This window comes from Colias eurytheme, chromosome 13, assembly GCF_061535395.1.
Source record: "Colias eurytheme isolate Ceu_HAF_F1 chromosome 13, ilColEury1 Martin Lab GWU primary, whole genome shotgun sequence".
Lineage (NCBI taxonomy): Eukaryota > Metazoa > Arthropoda > Insecta > Lepidoptera > Pieridae > Colias > Colias eurytheme.
In genome coordinates, this window is record NC_142992.1 from 7,791,394 (window position 1) to 7,812,429 (window position 21,036).

Here is a 21,036-nt window from a genome sequence, read left to right on the forward strand (position 1 = left end):
TAATTACTAACACATTTTTGAGCATTATTTTTATGTGGATTCACACTGCAATACTGCACACCACTTATAAACTTTGTAATTCGTTTCTATAACACATATTAAATAAAGACTTTTTTAATTTTCTTCGCAATGCGTACAAATAATTACGTATTTACCAAAGTTTGACGTCACGCCTACGCCATGACACCTGCGAGCTGTTTTGGCACAGATATTAAATATTTTTTGAAAAATGGCTTTAATCTTCGTTAAATTTAAGTATATTACCGAAATATAGGGTTTTTCTTGTATAGTAAACGTATACACACATTATGGAAGAGAATTTCAAAATCTTTCGTCATGCCTCTGTGGTAGTATTAAGTATTTAGATAGTTAAAAAATAAAAATTCATTTATATTTTTCTTAGAAATAACTTAAATATTTTTATATCTTTAAAATAAGTACTTAAAATATTCTACTGAATTATTATATTGTACAAATTGTTATAATCTGTGACAGCTACCATAAGCAACTACTGAAACCTACTGAAACCTTATTTCAAAGATTGATTAATTATTGAAGGTAGGTTCTAAAAATTATTTTCATTTACCGTCTTCAATAAATATTGTGAGTATGTATACGTAATATTGTGATTATGTCGTAGATTGGTAAATTGTAAATATCGGATATGTAATACGGTACCAGGAGATCACGGCTCCTGATTTCCCAAAGGATTATGACACTGAAGCAATCTGATCGACTAGACTGCACGCGCTGTTCATGGGAGCAAGCTAAATCTTCAAATGATCTTAGTTAGGTATGTGATCACTTTTATTTGATTTATGTAGTCCTGGTACCGATCGTGAAATATAATAGAGAAATTAAATTTTCGTACCTGTATGTACCTACTTAATATTTTTTTTCTTTTTATTACCTAAACAATAAAAAAAATGTATGTTATTGATTTATAAGGGCATGTTAACCAAAATTTTGTGTGTATCAAACCTTGATATTCCAACGTTAGCACAAATATGTTAATGGTGTAAAATAAAAACGTACCTATAACGACAAATGCTTCCACGCTAACGAATATCGTAAATATCTTTTGAAATATTTTCTAACATTTGTTTTATTGATTTCAAAAAATTTATGTAAACTATTATTATGTTATCACCTATTTTTGATGATTTATGGGAATAATATCAGCTTTAGGCTTTAGCACACTTGTATTTTACTATTCGGAACTTAGTGTTATCACTTTGATACGACACATCAGATTGAAATATAAATCGTAACTGATTTATTTGCCCACTAGAAATTGTATAAAGCCTTTTGACTTGACCACACTTAGGGCGGTTCCAGACGATGCTCGCGAATATAGTATCTTAAAATGAGATACATATATACCTATAAAATTGAGGGATATATCCGTGCAATTTTTTACTTTGTCTTTCATGCAAATGCTGTTTTTATTTATGAAATCTTGTGCAAACCAGTCTATGCTTTCGGATTATCTAACGCAGAATTCTGACTAATCCCTATGTATACAGATTAATCTCAATATGCTTTGTCATGATTGTTTAAATATTATTAAGGGTAATCACTAACAAATGTGAAAATCATTGTCCAAAAATTTGAGTAAAAACTGCTTTAAAAAGGGATAGGTATATTTTTTCTCAACTTAAATTTTTCTACCAGAGACTTTCCATTAAATTAAATTAAATTAAATTACTTTCCTTCATCAAAATGATAATAATTTTTTAACAAAATCGCTTTCGAATTGTCAGAACATGACAAAATTTAAATGGAACCAGCCGGAAGGCTGAAAAGAAACTTTGAAGGGGTTAACCAACATAATGATATTTAGATAATAACAGTCAATTTGAAAACCTCCTACTTTTTGGAACTCGGTTTAATGGGGGAAAATAATACAACCGTAAAACTAGTTTAAATTGAACCGTTAAAATACTCAAAAATATTTCAATTTACAGCATTTAAGTGAGAAGGCATATAAGTAGGGGTATAGAACAAAATTTCATCGTCTTTCATTCTACAAAAAGTCAAAAACTATCAAAAATAAATAATTTCCTGCATACTGTAGCTACTGGTCTCATAAAATTACTATAACATCTTGGATTAAAACTTTGAAAGTTGATGTTTGTAATAAGGATTACAGGATCACGAAAAACAATTGGATTTGCTAAAACTTCGGTCACAGAAAGTTTTTAAATTGGATCAACACTTTCCTATGTGAAAAGTATTGTAAAACTTACTGTTTTATATTTTATTTTTAACATTGATTCGATAGATATTTATATTAATAGATTTTATTTGAAAATATTTAATATTATATCCATAGTCATGCATGGAATTGCAAAACTTGCATAAAATCCTAAAAATTCTTAGATTGTGGAATATAATTATGGCGAAATAATATATTATTTTATATCTACTCCTTGATAACATAAAAAGTAGTTATTTCTAAGAAGTTGTGATAATAATACTGTATGAATAGATAGTAGGTAATTAACTCTATGATCAACAATGATTAAAGTGTTTTTTGATGTGACGTTTGTATCCAATTATTTTTTGTGAGACATTCATATATTCAATATAATATTAAATTCTATTTCTTTATTGTTGAGACTGCATAATGCCATTAATTAAATATTCCATAAATTAAATTTGAAATACAAAAATAAACTGTTTCATGTATTAAATATTAATTATAAATACTTTGGTTACGGTCTATTTTCTCTATGTATTAAACTCATTTAATCCAGTGGTTGTATGCATAGATCAAGTTTAACTTTTTTATTTATATGACAATTACTATCTACAGATCGTTTCTAAACTAGGTACATCAATCAATAAAAATTAATTAATGTCGGCGTCCTTAATGTAAATATAAATTTTAATTTTAATACCACTTATCACATTTTACTTTTAGGTATTTATAATCTGTCAACATTTCATACAGTTCCGAATAGCCATTTATTTCATCCGTACCGGTCTTGGTACCGGTAGGTACATCGATTGACAAAAATTCACGTGTGATTTTACAAGGAGATAGGATTAGTTTATAAGAGTCAAGATATACATATTTGCTAAAAAATAATAATAGGAGTGAATAATTAACATTGAAAAAACGTGTTAAAAATACACATAATATTATCTGAATCTGTGATCTGTGTTATTTAAATTTGGTAATATAAAAAACTATTTACATTATCTTGTTAATCGCAATAATATGAAGTTAGATAGAAACGACATAATGTTTATTTGAGTAGTTTCTATTAATAGAGTTAATAATAAAAAGTGAGATACAATTTATGAAGATTAGTAGTTAAATAAAAATATCATCACAGTTTGTTTAAATTGAAAATGTTGTATTTATATTCATAAAATTGTGATAATTCAAAATCACAGTTTATTCTAATCATACAAACAACCAGAGAGGTCTTTATAAGGTAATCAGATTCGTTATTTTTCTTCTGAGAAACGGAAATAGAGCTCGGGAAGTCTAGTTTATTTATTTTACACTATAATTGCTAATATGGCAAATTCTCTTGTTCTCGATTACGTAAACTGATTGCTTGTTGCGCAAGGTTTCAACGTGTTTACCTATTTAGATCGCTATTTAAATAACAATAGTAGGTATATGATTAAGCTTTTTTCTTATTGCAGAAATATAATAACATGATTGAACTTCTTAGCAGGCAGATTAAATTAAACGTGTAAGGTAGGTAAATAAAGTTGCAGGTTAAAAGGTTGATATTATATTTTTCAAACGAATTAGTTTTTTCTTTATTTTTTTATTGTGATTTTATACCTTTTCAAGTATATTTTAATACTTTAAACTAGCTGTTACCTATAATTATTTAAGATTTGAGTATTTTTAAAGACACGGGAATGCGACCTATTTTCTGTGGTTTGACTGTTACTTAATGATGATCTAAGTTTGACTGCTACCTAAACGTATCGTCATCGTCGAGACCGCGGTGTTCCGACAATTTTCTAAGAGAATCACATCTCACCCACAGTAGTATTTAATAAAAATAAAATATAACAATACATAAACTGTGTACCTAGCAATATTCAATAATTCATAGATCTCATTCATTATTTTCATGTGAAAAGATGCCAGATTCCTGCAAAATCATTCACACTGTTGTATTTTATTTTCTTACTAGTTACTAGCAGTCCGCCCCGGCTTCGCCCGTGGTACATATTTACGTTTTCTCTACATAAAAACCATCCTCGTACTTCAAGGAATATAATAAAAAAAGAATTATCGAAATCGGTTCAGCCGTTCTCGAGTTATGCGCTTACCAACACATTTTGCGATTCATTTTTATATATAAGAAGATTTAGCAGCTCGTTGTCTTAACATTTGTATAATCAAGAATTATTCGAATTGTATGAATGAATCATAATATTTCATTTCAAAACCAAGATTCAAAACTGATATCTTTATTTTTTTTTGTTTTTTTTTTTATTTCATTTTCAAATAAGAAGCTAAGGTACCAGCCACAAGCATTTTCATTAGAATATCAAGTATCATTCGATTGAGTTTCTTATCTGATAATCCCTATTTAGAGTTGAGAGTTGTATCAAAGGGTTCTTCCCTTCTTCTATTTACTTGATTGGCAGTGAAAAATCATTTCGGCATCATTATCAGCTCTTCCACTTTATTAATTAGCTAGTTTTTGGATGAAGTTGCGTTTAAAATTTAAATCAACATTTTAAAATTATGGATTTTATTAATTTCAGCCACTTAGGGTGCTTTTCCACCAATAATGTGCGACTTGCGAGGATGTGTAGCGAGGAATGCGTATGTAAAGATATGCGTATGTATAAATTTCATTAAGTTTGAAGATTGAAGCGAGACTATTGGTTATTTACTAACACATTCCTCCGCTACACATTCTCGCATATTATTGGTGGAAATGCACCCTTATAGGCGGTAGTACCTAAAACAGTACACATATCATAAAGTTCATACGTTCTTTTACATACTAATAAAATATAGTTACATAGAAGGCAATAAAGAGTAAAATATAAATTTAAATTAAATGTCTTTTGTTTATAACAACTCTGTTCTATTAGTTATATTATATTTTGTATTGTTATTGTGATTGAAAAGTGATATTTTATGTTTCATATTATTTATTGTATATTGTATGAAGTTAAATTTTGCGGTGCTATTGTTTTTTATTGACCGCTAGAGTTTTATCTTATTTTATTTCATATCTATCTTATTAAACCTAGATATAAATTTAAATTTAAGTTATGAATTAAATAGCGGTACCTAAATATCTCTTTTTAATATCAGTATATTTAACCCATTGAGCCCCGAACGGCCCGATCTATCTGTGATTCCGGGGCCTGAGTTATTAAATTTTTATTTAATTTTAAAGTAGGTAGAGATTAAATGTTTTAAGTGATGCTGTTGTTGATAACTTAAACTATTAATTCTTAGACTATATGTTTATTTCTAATAGATATAGGTACGTAGCTAATGTTTATACAATGTTTCCATCCAGATAAGAATATAGTATGAACAATTTAGAATAATTCAGCCGTTCGTAAATAGTAGCCTTGAAAATCACATTAGAATTTGTAAGAACGGCCTAATTGAGGAATTACGAAATAATCGTAATTAACAGACGTAAAACAATGAATACTTTCATTCATCCATACTAATATTATAAATGCGAAAGTAACTCTGTCTGTCTGTCTGTCTGTTACTCAATCACGCCTAAACTACTGAACCAATTTTCATGAAACTTGGTATGGAGATATTTTGATACCCGAGAAAGGACATAGGCTACTTCTTATCCCGGGAAAATGACGATATCCCGGAAATCCCACGGGAACGGGAACTATGCGGGTTTTTCTTTGACTGAGCGGGCGAAGCCGCGGGCGGAAAGCTAGTAGTTTATATTTATTTTTTTTCCTCATAGTCTTTTGCCCGTTGGGTTTACTAAAAGTTCCTTACCCATTGCAACAATTCCTTGCTGTGGTGTTTCCTGCTTCTGTGACAGTCATGCTTTGGATTGTCATCTTGTGTGTAAACAATCTGGAATTAAATAAAAATCAGTTTTCATTCAGAAATTTATACCTACGATTGTTTTCAATGCTAGTGTGATTACAATTGGATTACAAGGATAGTACTTAATAAAATAAACAAGGATATAATTCATTTGTAACCTAGGACAGAACGTCATCTTGAGCCTCATTTTCCTCAACAAATTCACCTTCATGTATATAAAATAAAATAAGGACTAATTTCTATTTTTTTTTTAGACTTTAGTCATTTATAAATTATAACTACTTTCCTGATTATTTCACTATTTAATTTTGTTTTTTTTTAAATCGAAAACATTCTTCATATTATAATTCTTTTCTCTTGAAATTAATATCTTTTATTCTTTAAAGTTTAAACCCACCTTAAAAGTTAAAACTACTACATACTTAGTTTCCTTTAAAAATAATTAATTGAACCTTAGAAAACAAACTTGGATAAAATTAAAATCCCTCTAGGGAAATAGGTGCATAAACATCCTTTATGTTTTAAGATTTAATTTTAGAATATAGGTACATAGTTTCCGCATCAGAAACCAATACCCAAAGAATTTGGCTATATATGGACGATCTATTCATAGTATAATTCAGATAACATGAGATATATGACTAGTATTTCCCATTATTTGATTTGTATTTCTTGTTAATGTTGTTACCATGAAACGAATGAGTCATTCTTTAAACGGGGTTTCAGTCGGCCATTCATCATTCTCACTAGAATCGAATATCGGGCATTTGGAATAATTAGCTCGTCTATGAGAAGTAAATTAGACTTAATAGTAGGTAGGTACCTAGGTGCTTTAGGAACTGAGCAAAATTATAATAATTTAAATTGATTTTCTATGGAAACTTACTACATGGTATTACTGATCACAAGCATATAACATATTTTACAGAAATCATAAAAAAGTATACAGTTTTTTTTAATTTTTTTTAATGTTTTCGATCAGGTTCACCAGTACTAACTAGTTAAATTTAAAAATATTCTCAAATTCGGTGATTTTTAGTAAATAATTGAAAAAATAATATATACCTACTCTAAAGGATCAACTAAATATGTTTATTATTTGAGTTCTAGAAATATTTAAGTGTGTTATGCATGTAGCGCGATTTAACATTTATCACTCAAACGGCAAACCGTAGAATTTAAAAATCCTTATCAGAGCATAAATACGTTATGTTCACGAGTTTCAGAAACTGAATACAAAATCTCCTTACACACTTATACATTTCATGACCTCTTCGAATTAGATATGTTTCAGTTGCATTTTCTATTACCATTAGCGAGGACGTAGCCATAGTTATAAGGTTTGAAAGATTTATAGCAATAGCTCGATGAGTTCTTAGCAGTTAGCAGGAAACAGTCAATTCATCACAATTCATTCGTCGAGTGCTTTCTCCATTTGTCGTAATGGCCTGGCTAACGTCATTCCATTATTTGCCTAGAAATTGTGTAGTCTTAACTTTTCTCCTTAATATTGCTGTATCGATCCTATCTATAATCTATACATATAATAAATCTGTAGAAGGGTCAATTCTGTACATTGAAAATATTGAAAAAATAAATAGCAGGGGGTGTTACTGGATCGATACCAAACCCAAATATGTGATTGAAAAAATTTTTGTCTGTCTGTCTGTCTGTCTGTATGTGAAGACATCACGTGAAAACTAACGGTTCGATTTCGATGAAACTTGGTATAATTATACCTTATTATCCTGGGCGTAAAATAGGATACTTTTTATCCTGAAAAAATACGAAGAAAAAAAATAATCTTAATTTTTCAGTTTTATCCATAGACGTTGTTCTGTAGAACAGCGAACACACGTTGGGTATTATTATAGGCCTAGCCGTATTTGAGTCCAATAGATATTTATAAGATGTTATTGTCAGAGTTACTCAAAATGGAGAAATAAACCATCCACGCGAAGACCGACATCCGCGCGGACGGAGTCGCGGGCGGAAGCTAGTGTTTAATAAACCTCGTTATATATGTGCATTGTGCAAGTATAAAATAAAAAAAAAAACCTCATCCAAGTATTAATTCATATACAAATTCAGTTTCAAATTTCGGAAATTAGTATAAAAGCATAGGTATTTTAATACAAAATGTATTTATTACTGAACACGCATATATCAAGTCATTATTTATATTTAATGTTAAAATTTGTGTGTGGTTATATAAATAGTAATTAGAGATTATTTTCTTCATTACGCTTAAGATTACGCTCATACTAATGATTTCAGAGGATTTGAAACGGATAAAAATTAGATTATTTAAAACTAGCAGTCACAGTAGATGAAATATTAGATATAATTGGCAGATTCGTCACGAGATCACGAAGTGTATTAATTGATGACAATACTTTTATAAAAAACTTCAAAGTCGATGAGTATTTGCTAAACCGTGTCTGGTTGTTTGAATAGCTGGGGTTTTTTACCTTTGGTAAATGATGACATAAAGTCATCATAATATTCTTAAGTAGACCGTGTTCATTTTGCATCGATAATCGATATAAAATTCTTGTTAAATTTTACCCAGAAAATCTCCAACTTTGAGTTTCTAGGTTTTCGAGGAATATTCCTGCCTATGTAAGTTCTTTTTCGTAGTCGAGTGTATGAAGTGTAATTAACTATACAAAATTTATTTTAATTTCTAATTTATTAGAAGCTGCATTATTGATAAGTTGAGAGTTAATAAGTTTAGAGTAATAATACAAAATTCATAAAATTTGGTCCATTTGAGTTTATATACGCATATACATCGCATATAATTGTATTTTAAAATCTCCCAATATGAAATTAAAAAAAGAAATGTTCTTATCTAACAGATTATGAACATGTTAAAAACCTATCTCTCATTCACATTTTCTCAAAAATCTTCCTTTTTATTTTAACCATTAAGTATTGTGAAATGTTCAAATCAAAACACAATTTAACTTTAGAAATAAATAAAATTAAGCAACATTCATCGATCGTGATCACACTATTAAAGCCGTCTGATGGAATCAAGGACACATCGAACAATGAGTACTTACTGTTATCACCAGGTGTTGTATCACAAACACTAACCACTTTCACTATATTTGCATTTTACACTGCACTATTCGCGCTGTATTGTTAACTTGTTAACTGGATATTTATTTGTTTATATTTTAGAATACGAATACGTTGGTGCGCGCGCGCCGGCCCGTGTCGCCAATGAGACGAAACAACGATCAGTCGACGTACATTTTTTATATTCTTCATCCTATTAGGGTTCTCGACGGGTTACGGGAGAGGAATCTGGATCGATGGACCCGTTCCCGAGTACTGTGGTAACGACATTTACCTGCGGTCGCGTATTTGTGTAACTACATATTATGTTTGTAATTTTACGCTTTTATATTATACTCGATTAAATTGCAGTGTTTATTGTACGGCTGATTCGTTTTTGCACTAAGATTTTTTTTGCATATTGTGATATTGTTAAAATATTTTTTTAATTAGATAAAATCTATTAAAAGCTATAAATATTTTATAACGATGGTGGTTGTTTCATTTTTACGGATAATAACGCCATAATGTACGCTTGAATCTATGTATATTCTTAAAATTATTAAAAAGAAATATTGCACCGACATCGACCTTGAAATATGAACACATGACATGGAGTAGGTACCTACATATTTTTTGCTCTTTATATTTTTTAAATTTAATATAAAATAGTGTTTAGCAAATATCAAAACTTCAATCAAAATATCGTAAATAGCAAAATGAGAACCCTCAGTATGAGCTTCACTTTTCACACAGTCAAGTGTTGTTGAGTTTACTATCCATTCTTCCATCCATCCAAATTTTATGAATGTCCTTAAAACTTTTATACATACATTTTAGTGTTCTTATGCTATATTATGCTCCCTTAATATTACTATGGTAGGTATGCAGTATGTTAGCAGTATGAAAGTAGTATAGGTTGCTTTTGATCCTTCACGTGAGCGAAGCTGCGAGCTAAATAAATCAAAGAGATAGAATCTATAGGTTGCGTTCCTGTAGATTCTACGCTGACTGTAACATTAATTAAACACATTGTATGTCTGGGATCCAATCTTAAACCTTTTGAAATGTACGAAGTTTACAAGACAAAATGTTATTTACTGCAAGAGTCGGCAATTAATCTAGACGAGGAATTTTGAACTCATTTGCAGAGTCGTTGAAACTGATTGTCTTCAACAGTGAAGTTGACGGCTTAAATGATATTATCTGGATACTATAAGCCTTCTATAAGCATACTTCAAAGAAAATGATCCAAACAGAGATTAAATAACTAGCGACACTATTCCATTTAAATATGTTTAAATTAATAGTAATGCTGTTATCAAGATAATATTTTTAAACCTACATTGTCAGGAGTCAGGACGAGTCGTGAAACGTTTTTATGATGTAACAAAAAGTGAGTCAAGATAACCCGTACTTCATTTTAAAACCTGTTCAAAACGTGTTGCTTAAATATTTGGCAGGCTTTAGCTCAATAATTTTATCACGCATCTTATATCATCTTTACAAGCAGTTCCTCGTGATATATGTATTTACCTTTATTATTTATTTGTGATATTATAATCTGGGTTATATTCTTATATAGAGGTATTATATATGGGTAGAGTACTTTATTATTTATATATATTTTATAACTGTAGCATAATTTCTTCACAATGCAACATGCGCTGATTTTTTATGGGTTTCTTGTAATTTTATGGTAAAGATAACATGCAGGATTATTTTTAACATTGAGAAATAAGTGAAAAATGGATCGCCTGTATTAGTAGGATGATTTGTGTAGGTACCTACCGAAAGTGGTGGACAATGACTTTCTTGTAGATGTCAGCAGTCACTTTGTAAATATAGATGATCATGGTGCAGTTTTGCCATGATTCAGTAACTCTATAGATTTTTAATAATTGAAACATGATACAATACTTGTTTCCATTGCTAATTCCTGAAATTAATCGGACTGTTTCCTGCTATTTCAATTATGTAGATCATCTGTCCATTTAGGAGGATGCCTTCCCACGCTTAAACGTCTAGTTCATAATATAATAAACGTCTACTTTATAATATTATATGCTACAATCTACATTCTTTAGGTTTATAAAAAAAACCATAAACTGCACTAGCATTCTTTCAAAACTCCTATCGCAACAAATTTGTTAATTTTATCACAAATACAGTGAGGTCACTTATTGAAGTTTGCGGTACTTATAAAGGTTACCTTCTTTCAGCAAGGAATAATAAAAAGTATATTTTTAAATGATACAATCTTGAAAGACCAATTTTTTACCAACAAATTCATTTACCGTCTTTATCACTTAGTTACAATTCATTCCGATCAGCCAAAATGTTTTCTTTTAAATACGTACACAATCTATTCAAACATTTTTTTCTTTGAGAGAAGAAGCGAATATTGTTGTTTGAAATAATATATAAAATATTTTTATTTCAAACAACAATATTCGCTTTCATCATTTGCAGATTTACACAATCAATAATCATATCCATCCAAGAAGCTTAGGTATATCTAATACACTGGAGATTTCAGTATGAACATTAACTTGTAACAAGAAAATATGACCTTGAATGACGCCTGTATGTTTTTTTAATGTTCATACTGAAATCTCCAGTGTATTAGATATAAGCTTCTTGTATCCATCGTATCAATTTAGCATAAACAGAGTCTTATAAAAAACAATTGAAGCATATTTGGAAGTCTTCATTACTACTATACATGTGATAAGGTTATTCCAAATTCTATTCAGGTCTCTATTGCCCAGTGATGACCCACTACAGGCTTCAATAGTACTAGAATAGTAATTTCAATAACCACATTTGGCCTAGAACATTCCAGCCTAAATTATGTCGTGTGGTGTCACGAAAGTAATCAACGTTTTTAAAAAAGTTGCGAAATGGACGTTTGCAATTGATGTGCGGGACTTCAATTTTAACACGCTCAAAGGGTTTCCTGAAACTGTTTCCCTATCACTCTTTGGATGCTCTTTGGTCTTTGGTTTAGTTGTATATATGTATTGCTATAATTAACCATCATGTATTTTACATGTGTTTTAGTTTATGCTTTGTCTGAAAGTATTAATGTTTATTTTAAATCGACTTAATAAGGCTTCTCAATTCAACTGAGTTGAGAAGCACCGCCGTTTGAGGTTTGTTATCTCAGAACTTTCGATTGGGTCTACCGATTTTGATGATTCCTTTTTCATTTGAAAACTGGTGGCTTTAGTGTGATTCCATTTAAATTTGGTCTAGTTCTCTAGACTAGACACTTGAAGGCGGTTTAGTTTTATGTTATTGAGCAAAGTATTTGACCTTGCTCGTCTTAAAAAATACATAGAAGTAAAGATCACATGACAATTCAGTTTTAAGGAAACACACAGTCCTCTTTATTTAGAATCTCCCACACATGTGATATACGTTATACATAGTTTAGCTTTAGACATTGGTAAATCCAAATTACATATAATGATTGTTCAGTGGAAAACACGTGCGTGGGTTTTAACATTACATTATTTTATACAACTGATTATATTTTGAAATATACCATATTACAAATCTATTGATAAATAAAAATTGTACACTAAATAATCTTTCCTGTGAGTTTCTGTTGTTTGCATTTTTATTGAAAAACATTTCAACCAAATGGAGGAATAAAAATTAAAATGAATAAAGGGTTAAAAAAAAGGGTTTTTGTTTCAACACAGCATCATCAGATATCCTTCATATTTTTTAAAAAAAGCTTTACAAAGGTAAGCTATAAGACAAACAGTAATATATTATGGTAATATGAGGAAATAATTATGTTTTAAATGTTCCTATGTTTGCAAGTTTATTAACATTTAGTTTCATAAAGGTTAAGAGCCGGGGGCAACACTTTGTTGGAAATATATATGCAAAAGAAACAATCTATGAACCAAGAAAAACTTATGATCTATATAGGGAATCATTGTATCATGAATATTCTATATAACTATATAACAATTAAGGTGATAAACAAGTGGCCAATATTCAAATACTGAAATACTTTTACAGCAATTACGTTTTATTAAAATTATTTTCTGAGTATGGGTGCATACGATCAAGACTTTCGTGTTTATATTTCAATTGTTTTCGCTTGGTGGGTACCCTGTTGATATTTAGAGTCGTCTTCCCATAACGTGTGGCCAATTTTCATAATTTTTGATATAAACAATTTCGAAGCACCATTTATTGTTCTTTTATAAACTTCTTCAGGTGTATCTTCATGGAATATTTGAATAGCTGCTGAATGTGAGATGTTTCCTGAAAACATATCAAATTATTATTACGTTAAATGTTAACCAATTGCTATTGAGTTGCAAAGAAGCTACAACTACTAGGAATTTTAATTTTCTCAACTTTTATCGAACACCGCGGAACATAATATTAATAGTTTTAAGAAAAATATATTATTAGAATTGCTTTTAATATAGCGGTAGAAACTTCAAGGCTTTATCAAACAGATTCAAATTATTTAGCAAATTACCAGACAATGAGGTTTGAGCTCTGTAAAACGACAAATTAGAGATTAAAGTAGATGTTGCAACAAGGCACGTTTAAAAATATATAAGAATTACATTTATATTTTGGATAAAAGACCAAAGATTATCTGGGTGCAAAGCAATGCAACGACTAATGAACAATATACATGTTATGTAAGATAACATATTATAGAAAAGCTATAAATATTACGTAGGGTATTATACTCAAAACAACTTCCATTTACTTTTATAGTAAAGTGTAGATAGTAAAAGAGTAATAATAAATATTTATGTTATATATAAAATTCTCGTGTCACAGTGTTAGTCTGCATACTCCTCCGAAACGAGTGGACCGATTCTCATGAAATTTTCTGTGCATATCGGGTAAGTCTGAGAATCGGCCAACATCTATTTTTCATATGTACCACGGGCGAAGCCGGGGCGGACCGCTAGTCATAATATAAAATAATATGTAACATAAAACTATATAATTAATTATGAAAATTGTTGATCATTAAGGAAGAAAAGGGAATTTAAACGAATAGTAATCAATATTCAATTTGTCGTTAATTAAACTATTCTGCACGCAGTAATCAAGTCTATAATGAACAAAGCTGACCGATATATTTAACGGCATAGTTTCGGTTCGAACTCTGAACCCTGGATGAGATCTAAATTATTGTTAATGGTCCAGAAGTTGATTGACATAGCATGAATCGCTAACGTATGTTGTAATCAGATTAATATGTTTGCGATTGTGTTACTCCCGACTCCCATGGTAATTAAATGCAAGGAACGAATGTTTATTTGTATTATTTAACGAATCTTAATTTTTTTTATTAAATATTTATAACGATGTGCAAAAAACGGCCATCGATACTGTTTGGACTTGAATTTACGATGATGTAAGTTGTACTCACTGTTTACAAATATTTTACAGTATTATCGTTACTTGCCCAACAACAGCACATCTTCAGTTTGAGTTCTGTTTGGTATAATTATGCTTAGGTACATATGAGTTTAGTATTCAGTCCGCAGACCAAGGTCCAAACAATTTGGTCTATTCTCTTTTAATCCACCTTTTCCTTGACGTGACGCACGCGTCTATTTTTGTTTATTGGTTCGATTGACAATTAACTCGAATAAGAGCGCTTTTTGATATGCCTACTTCAAATGAATACGATAGGATCAGCATTGTACAGAATACAGACAACGAGAGTATTCTTTTATATTTCCTTTCCACAATTTAGTTATTTCAGAAATAACTTGGAATTAAAATAGTATTCCACTAAGCTGGCTCGTAAGGATAAAGAATATTAGGTACATTTAAATATGACCAAAGAGCTTTAACTACTATAACTACTATAATACTAATTAAATGACTGAACCTTACAAAGCCACGGTCTTTGTAATAAACATGGTCATAATTATAATAAAATATTTTTACTTCATTCCTGGATGTATATTTTATTCCTGTTATAATTTAAAATGTATATTTAATTATTAATTATTTCTCTATTTAACTATGAAATGAGGTTTCGAAGTAATTTAAAGGGTCAGTGTATGCGTACAGTTAAGTTACAAGGGATGTATTTATTAATTAAATATTTAATAACATTTGTAGTTTCAGTTTTAACATTGTTGTATTGCGGTTTTTGCATCATCGACATTTCATCTAACTCAGGGGCCTGGGAAAATGTCTTTTCCGATCAAATTGGACTCAATTGGATTTGAGGGCTGGATACAAATTTTATGGCATTACTTAGTGATGATCGGAACGGAATTTATTTCCATTTATAGCGATAAATATAGATCATTCGTTATATGACTAATATTAGCAACCCTCGATTTTCCTGATTGTATTAAATGAATGTTTTAATGGAATCTGCGAGTTATAAAACCTAGAATGACAAACAAGGACGTAGATTCATGTTATTTTGTTTCGCCTGAAGTGTTCATACTTTCATTGTCACTTCACTTCACGTATGTTTCTATTTCTTTATGTGCATCTACGTCTTTTTAAGCGACTAGATACGATAGACATCATAGAGCAGATAGTAACATCAGCTACTATACCTAATGTACAACAGTAAGCGTTGATTATAAAAGTATGTGTACACAGTACACACGTACGTAGATAATTGTTACTTTTTCGGTGAAAACATCTCTCAAATAGTTATTAAAAGTCAAATATAAACCTGTTCTAAGTCCACTCTTGTGTTCCACATAGCAGTAAGTATATCCAATGAACACGCCTACAGCTATAGCCGACATGATCATCACAATGAGAGCTGCAGTGCAAACGACACATACCAGCCATTTTGGTTTACTGTAATCATAGATAAAAGAGAGTTTTATATGGTTTTACTGAGAGATTATAAGCACTTAAGGGCACCATTCAATAATTGACAGGATAAGGTGCTTTATTACTCTTACAAACTGTATTCCCTAGTTGCTAAAACCAGATGTTAGTGGTGATAGGTAATCCCTGGAATACATAAGGAATAAAATTCAGTCGGCTCTTCCTTTTCACATCACGATTACAATGTGGTCTTGTGATGATAATGGCGTGTTAATTATTGTTCTGACTTCTGAGCTGAGCTTTGCAGTTTATTACTAAAACTCCTCGGGAAAAGGTCGTCTTTCTATTCATTAAAATTATGAACATTTTTGTTGTCGTTGTTTCAGTTGGTGATAAAGATATTTTTCAAATTGAAATGTGATAATATGATAATGAAAGCTTTTAGCTTTAGTGTTTTAAAGTGGTTGTAGTAGCTTTCCATTAGGTACTTTTTGAATATAAAAATTCCCTCTGGTAGGTACATATTTTATGCATTCGGTTGATTGATAAAACTCATAGAACGTTTAGATAAAAATAACTTACTTCTTTAGAGACTCCGGTAAATTTTCAGACTTTAAAATTGTATAATTGGTCATAATATTATCTTTGTTAATAAATAAAGAATATCAAAAAATAGCTGACATGACAGATCAAATCAATCGCTTGATAACACAGAACTTACTAAGGTCAGTCATATAAGTACTGTCTGATACTTTTCTAAATTTAATTGTATTTTTAATCACTCTTTATTTATTTGGGAACAAATCAGATGCATTATTAAAATGTATGTACTTTATAAAATGGTCAATACTTTTAAATGTGTGTTTCAATGTGGTTTCAAACAACGTTGCAAAGATCACGCTTTTCTTTCTTTTGGCTATGATCTCGTATTTATGGCTAGTTTTCTGACATAATATACATATTTACATTGTTTATTTTTTATATTATTTTTATATTTTACAATATATAATCTTTTATTATTTTACTCAAAGTAAATAATGTGCCACTGTTCTGCAATATTAAATTGTTTAGGAAATTTAACGTATATTTTCGAAAAGTAAGTTGAATATTTTTATCCAGAAACTCTTATTTACATAATATATTAAACCCATTTCTTAGAGATATGCTCAAGAAAACCTTACTTAAAAATATCTTTCGCATGAAATCTTACTCACATAATAATGACGGCAAATAGTGATACATTGAATTCTTCGAAATTAAACTTTGATCGATATTATTTTGCCCATGCGGTTTGAAGGGAGATAACAACCAAACTATAAACATTAAATAGGTACCTTGGTTTTCGTTTATAACGAAACTATGGTGGGATTTAATATTTAATATTCCAAAACTTGTAAAGAATTCAACATTATAAATGAAATGAGCCGTTGATAAACGCCTTTATTACTTAAAAACTCCGAGGATTAATTTGGACAGTAATGAGTTCCAGAAACTGGGATTGTTTTGAATCAATGCTAAGGAAAAGACAATAAAATTGTATTAATTTTTTCATTTTATTTCATAATGTATTTTTAATATCGTTGTATCATGAATAAAAAGAGATTTTGCATATTATATATTTTAAGATAAAGCGGGCGAAGCTGCGGTCGGAAAGCTAGTATGTAGTATCATAAAAATATTTCTAAACAGCATATCCAGGTAAAGTTATTTAAATACCTAATATTTAATTTATTTATTTTTCAGACTCACAGCATGTTGCGCCGCGGTAGCTGTTGTGTCCTGCCTCGTTTCAACCTTAATATTTATGTTGAGCATTGGAATTGGCCTTGGTTACAATTATTGTTACGTTGACTACACTTCTGGCAGACGAGTTGAAGATGGTATGTATTTGCTATCTTATAAATTGTTGAGTTAAAGTAAACACAAGAAGAAGAGCTGACTTATGTCCATCTACTTAATTAGAATATTTAAAGAGATTATTTTTCTCTTTTCTAAAAATAACACATTAAATCTAATTGTTAGCCTTAAAATTTATCCAGTAGGTATGTCCTAATGACTGCTTCCCTGGTACAGTGGTAGACGCGTGAGCGTAGCTAACCGAAGGGCCCTGGGTTCGATTCCTGGTGGACATGAAAAAAAACCTACTTGTTCCAAAAGAAAATCTATCAGTGACACAGATGTATGCATAATGCATCTGCCCTTTACCCTCACTTGGGGACACAGGACTTCACTTTTCATGTCCTAATGAACAAAATTACTAAATTATTTATAATTATTTTCAGAAATTAATTCGGCCACTACAATAGATGTTAATTCTATAGTAGAAGTAACACAACGTAATACAAATAACGCCAATGTGTCAAAAGCAATAGGACGTATGTACCTACAACCAACGATGAGCATCCCCTTAAAGAGTAACATCGACTTCCCGCTTCTTATACAGAGGATTAAAGCGTCCAAGAAGAATATAACGTTACAATTAACGTTATAATTACGGAATATTCGCTTTATTATTGAAGATGAAATGTCCAAGTTGAGTTTCAAGGAGCTATTGTGAAATCGTATTTTCTTTTAAGGAAGTGAATGTTGGGAACAATTTGCAGCGCTCGGGGTTTATAATGAATACAAGCTATATAAATGTATAATTAACAACGATTTTTACATTTTTTTTGTTTAGAGAGAAGTCTTTTACTTTTATATTTTTATTTTATTAAAGTTTGTTTTTGTTTTCTTGGCTTTTTTTTTCGTAATGAGAAATGAAATGTTTCTCTACTATCGAAGTTTAACAAACAAAGTTCAGTATCAATAGCAAACAAAATTTTATATTTTTTAGAGAACAACACTTTTGGTACTTTCATAATTCAGTTGTTCGAAAGCTTACCTCCAACATGCTCTCAAACGTTAGAGCCATGTTAGAGCTTTGTAATATTACTTTAGATAAAGTTCGTTGGAATCACATTCATAAAAAATTAGTTGACTTTTTCAATATATAGATGTGGTTAGCTACTATTGTATGTAAGTATTCTGTGATATAGACAAAACATACATAAACGATTGCATAAACGACCATAAACATATCCTTACCACGGCCTTACCACTTTCCAAAATCTTTATGACACGATAATAATTATGGTAATAATGTCATTACGACAAATTCATTACATTATTGTCTCTTTATAATTGCTATTTTTTATATTCCGAAGAAAGATACAATTCTTATTTAATGGGTTGTATAGTCAGCGTTATCTCTCATGTGCTGCAAGTATCCGAGAAGTAAGTATCTAAATTTAATGATAAATGAGATGAAATTCCTATTTTCGTTATCTTAAACGCGAAAGTTTATAAGTATGGATGGATGGATGTATTGTTACTATGATTGTTACTATTTCACGGAAAAACTATAAGACGGATTTAGATGAAACTATAAAGGAATATAATTTTACATGAGAATAACACATGAGCTATAGAAATATTTGATTTTGCATGCGGGTTCGTCCACGGGGGAAACCGTCATAATTTATTGCTTCCCTGGTTGGCCTAAGTTTACAGATGTAGTACCCACGTAGATTTTGGAACTTTAATTGGCTGTTAGCTGGTTTAAGTATTATGTTTTTTTAGTTCCTATATTACATGGTTTTCGTATCATTGCTATAATATCATATTTCTGACAAATGAATTTTTATTTCATTTCATATAAAATTAAGGGCTTTATTTTTTAAACTGCCTTGTTGTATAATATGAAGTGTTTACCGATTATTTAAGAGAACAAAAGTTTTTTTACTATAATCTCTAAAATCTTCACAGGAAATTGTAATAATGTCTATCAACAATAAATTATATACAATACTTACTTGCTTTTCAGGATATCAATTTGTTTCTCATGCGCCGCGTTGGTATCTTGCATCATTGTAACAATAACATTAACGTTATGTATGGGGATTGGTATCGGATATAATTATTGCTACGTAGATTTTAAAACGAGGCATAGATACGGTAATTTTTGTTTTTCCCTTTTTTTATTAGACGAAGCTTTAAGCTTAGGATTTCACTAAAGACGCGTTTAATGTCTCCTACTTTAAAATTTATGTTCTCAGCTCGAGCTCAATGAATTTAGATTGAAATTGAAAGCTATTTTCTGTGGAATAAGTGAATTTATTCGAGTTCATTGAACTGTTTATGTGGAAAAATACTAATTCATTGTTAAAATGTGTGGAATTGAGAATTTTAAGTGAATTATAATTTTAGCAGGGATGAGAAAGTTGAAACATTTTTGAAGTGAAACTTCTTTAGACGCGTTGATGTAAAATTTCAAGGTCACGTCATGGAGTAAGGCGTCGAATTTAGTATCTTTGAATCTTGCCAATGAAGTTTCACTTCTGACACATGTGCTCGGCACACACGCTTTTTTATTAAATATATTTTAATTTTCAGTGCCAGCACGCTACAAATGGTATCGCTATCACCCAACTCCACATTGGCGACGATCAGAACGTGATGATTCTTATGATTATGTTTCGGAAGATGCTGAGGAAATACAAACAACAGAAATAAATTCTAATTCCACAATAACTACTCAAGCCTATGAAAATAATGATACTACTTCAGCTTCAGCATCACTAAATGAAAAAACAAGTCCTTCAAAGGTGTATGACGTAATTGTAAATGAAATATTGAAAGAAAATGTAAAACGTAATAATCTAAGTAACACAATTGAATTAAATGAAAATGAAAACTCGAAACTACTTATTCCTATAAGTGGTTTGGATTTAATATCTCTATTGTCGAAGTGGAGAGCTGAAAATAGAAATTATTCACTTCAAATAGTTGTTTCTTAATGGGTTCGAATAATGCGTTTAGATGATTGTACTTTTAGAAATAATTTTACTATATATTTAAGAATATTTTTGAATATATTTTGTTCGCTTTTCATTGTTTTATTTTCTTTTAGGCGTAGGAAAGTAATACTCTTTGTATTGTGGTATTATCACTTTTTTGGTACATTTAAGAATTTAGATTATGAGATATTTGAATAGCCATGCAAATGAATAAAGGCAGCACAGATACTGTTGCAAAATGCTTGTATAGGTTTTTACCACAGATTACTGTGTGATTTCAGAATAGTTGTAATAATC

The 21,036-nt window shown here is 30.1% G+C and overlaps 3 protein-coding genes and 1 long non-coding RNA gene across 5 annotated transcripts in view; 2 read left to right on the top strand and 2 right to left on the bottom strand.

Moving 5' to 3' along the window:
• LOC149903529 (glutathione hydrolase 1 proenzyme-like) overlaps nt 1-9,420 on the bottom strand; it is a 40,860-nt gene extending 31,440 nt beyond the window's left edge. The window contains exons 1-2 of one of the 2 annotated variants that reach the window (XM_090109059.1): nt 9,100-9,420; nt 5,978-6,058 (exon numbers count right to left, since the gene is read on the bottom strand). In XM_090109059.1, the coding sequence (XP_089965185.1) occupies nt 5,978-6,042 (65 nt within the window). In that variant the 5' untranslated portion in view covers nt 6,043-6,058; nt 9,100-9,420. Of the gene's footprint in view, nt 1-1,150; nt 1,271-5,977; nt 6,059-9,099 lie in introns of those variants that run through there. The other variant, XM_090109057.1, reaches the window with a different exon arrangement.
• Nucleotides 9,421-13,196: 3,776 nt separating this feature from the next.
• Nucleotides 13,197-16,539, bottom strand: LOC149903533 (uncharacterized). The gene is made up of 3 exons (XM_090108786.1): nt 16,487-16,539; nt 15,801-15,931; nt 13,197-13,384 (listed from the first exon to the last, which is right to left on the bottom strand). The coding sequence occupies exons 1-3, from the start codon at nt 16,537-16,539 to the stop codon at nt 13,197-13,199; spliced, it is 372 nt and encodes a 123-aa protein (XP_089964912.1).
• Nucleotides 16,540-17,651: 1,112 nt separating this feature from the next.
• LOC149903534 (uncharacterized) lies at nt 17,652-18,560 on the top strand. Its single transcript, XR_016457383.1, has 2 exons — nt 17,652-17,784; nt 18,187-18,560. It is a non-coding gene; the product is annotated as an uncharacterized LOC149903534 (long non-coding RNA).
• Nucleotides 18,561-19,127: 567 nt separating this feature from the next.
• LOC149903535 (uncharacterized) lies at nt 19,128-20,739 on the top strand. Its single transcript, XM_090108497.1, has 3 exons — nt 19,128-19,177; nt 19,767-19,897; nt 20,336-20,739. The coding sequence occupies exons 1-3, from the start codon at nt 19,128-19,130 to the stop codon at nt 20,737-20,739; spliced, it is 585 nt and encodes a 194-aa protein (XP_089964623.1).
• The last annotated feature ends 297 nt before the right edge of the window (nt 20,740-21,036 follow it).

What these genes read in the sequence shown, in the direction of transcription:
- LOC149903533 (XM_090108786.1), bottom strand. Translation starts at nt 16,539, where the DNA reads ATGACCAATTATACAATTTTAAAGTCTGAAAATTTACCGGAGTCTCTA. An exon ending in TTACCGGAGTCTCTAAAGAA is followed by an intron (nt 15,932 to 16,486) that starts GTAAGTTATTTT and finishes CTATGATTACAG; the next exon opens with TAAACCAAAATGGCTGGTAT. An exon ending in CAAGAGTGGACTTAGAACAG is followed by an intron (nt 13,385 to 15,800) that starts GTTTATATTTGA and finishes ATATGTTTTCAG; the next exon opens with GAAACATCTCACATTCAGCA.
- LOC149903535 (XM_090108497.1), top strand. Translation starts at nt 19,128, where the DNA reads ATGGGTTGTATAGTCAGCGTTATCTCTCATGTGCTGCAAGTATCCGAG. An exon ending in GTGCTGCAAGTATCCGAGAA is followed by an intron (nt 19,178 to 19,766) that starts GTAAGTATCTAA and finishes CTTGCTTTTCAG; the next exon opens with GATATCAATTTGTTTCTCAT. An exon ending in TAAAACGAGGCATAGATACG is followed by an intron (nt 19,898 to 20,335) that starts GTAATTTTTGTT and finishes TTTAATTTTCAG; the next exon opens with TGCCAGCACGCTACAAATGG.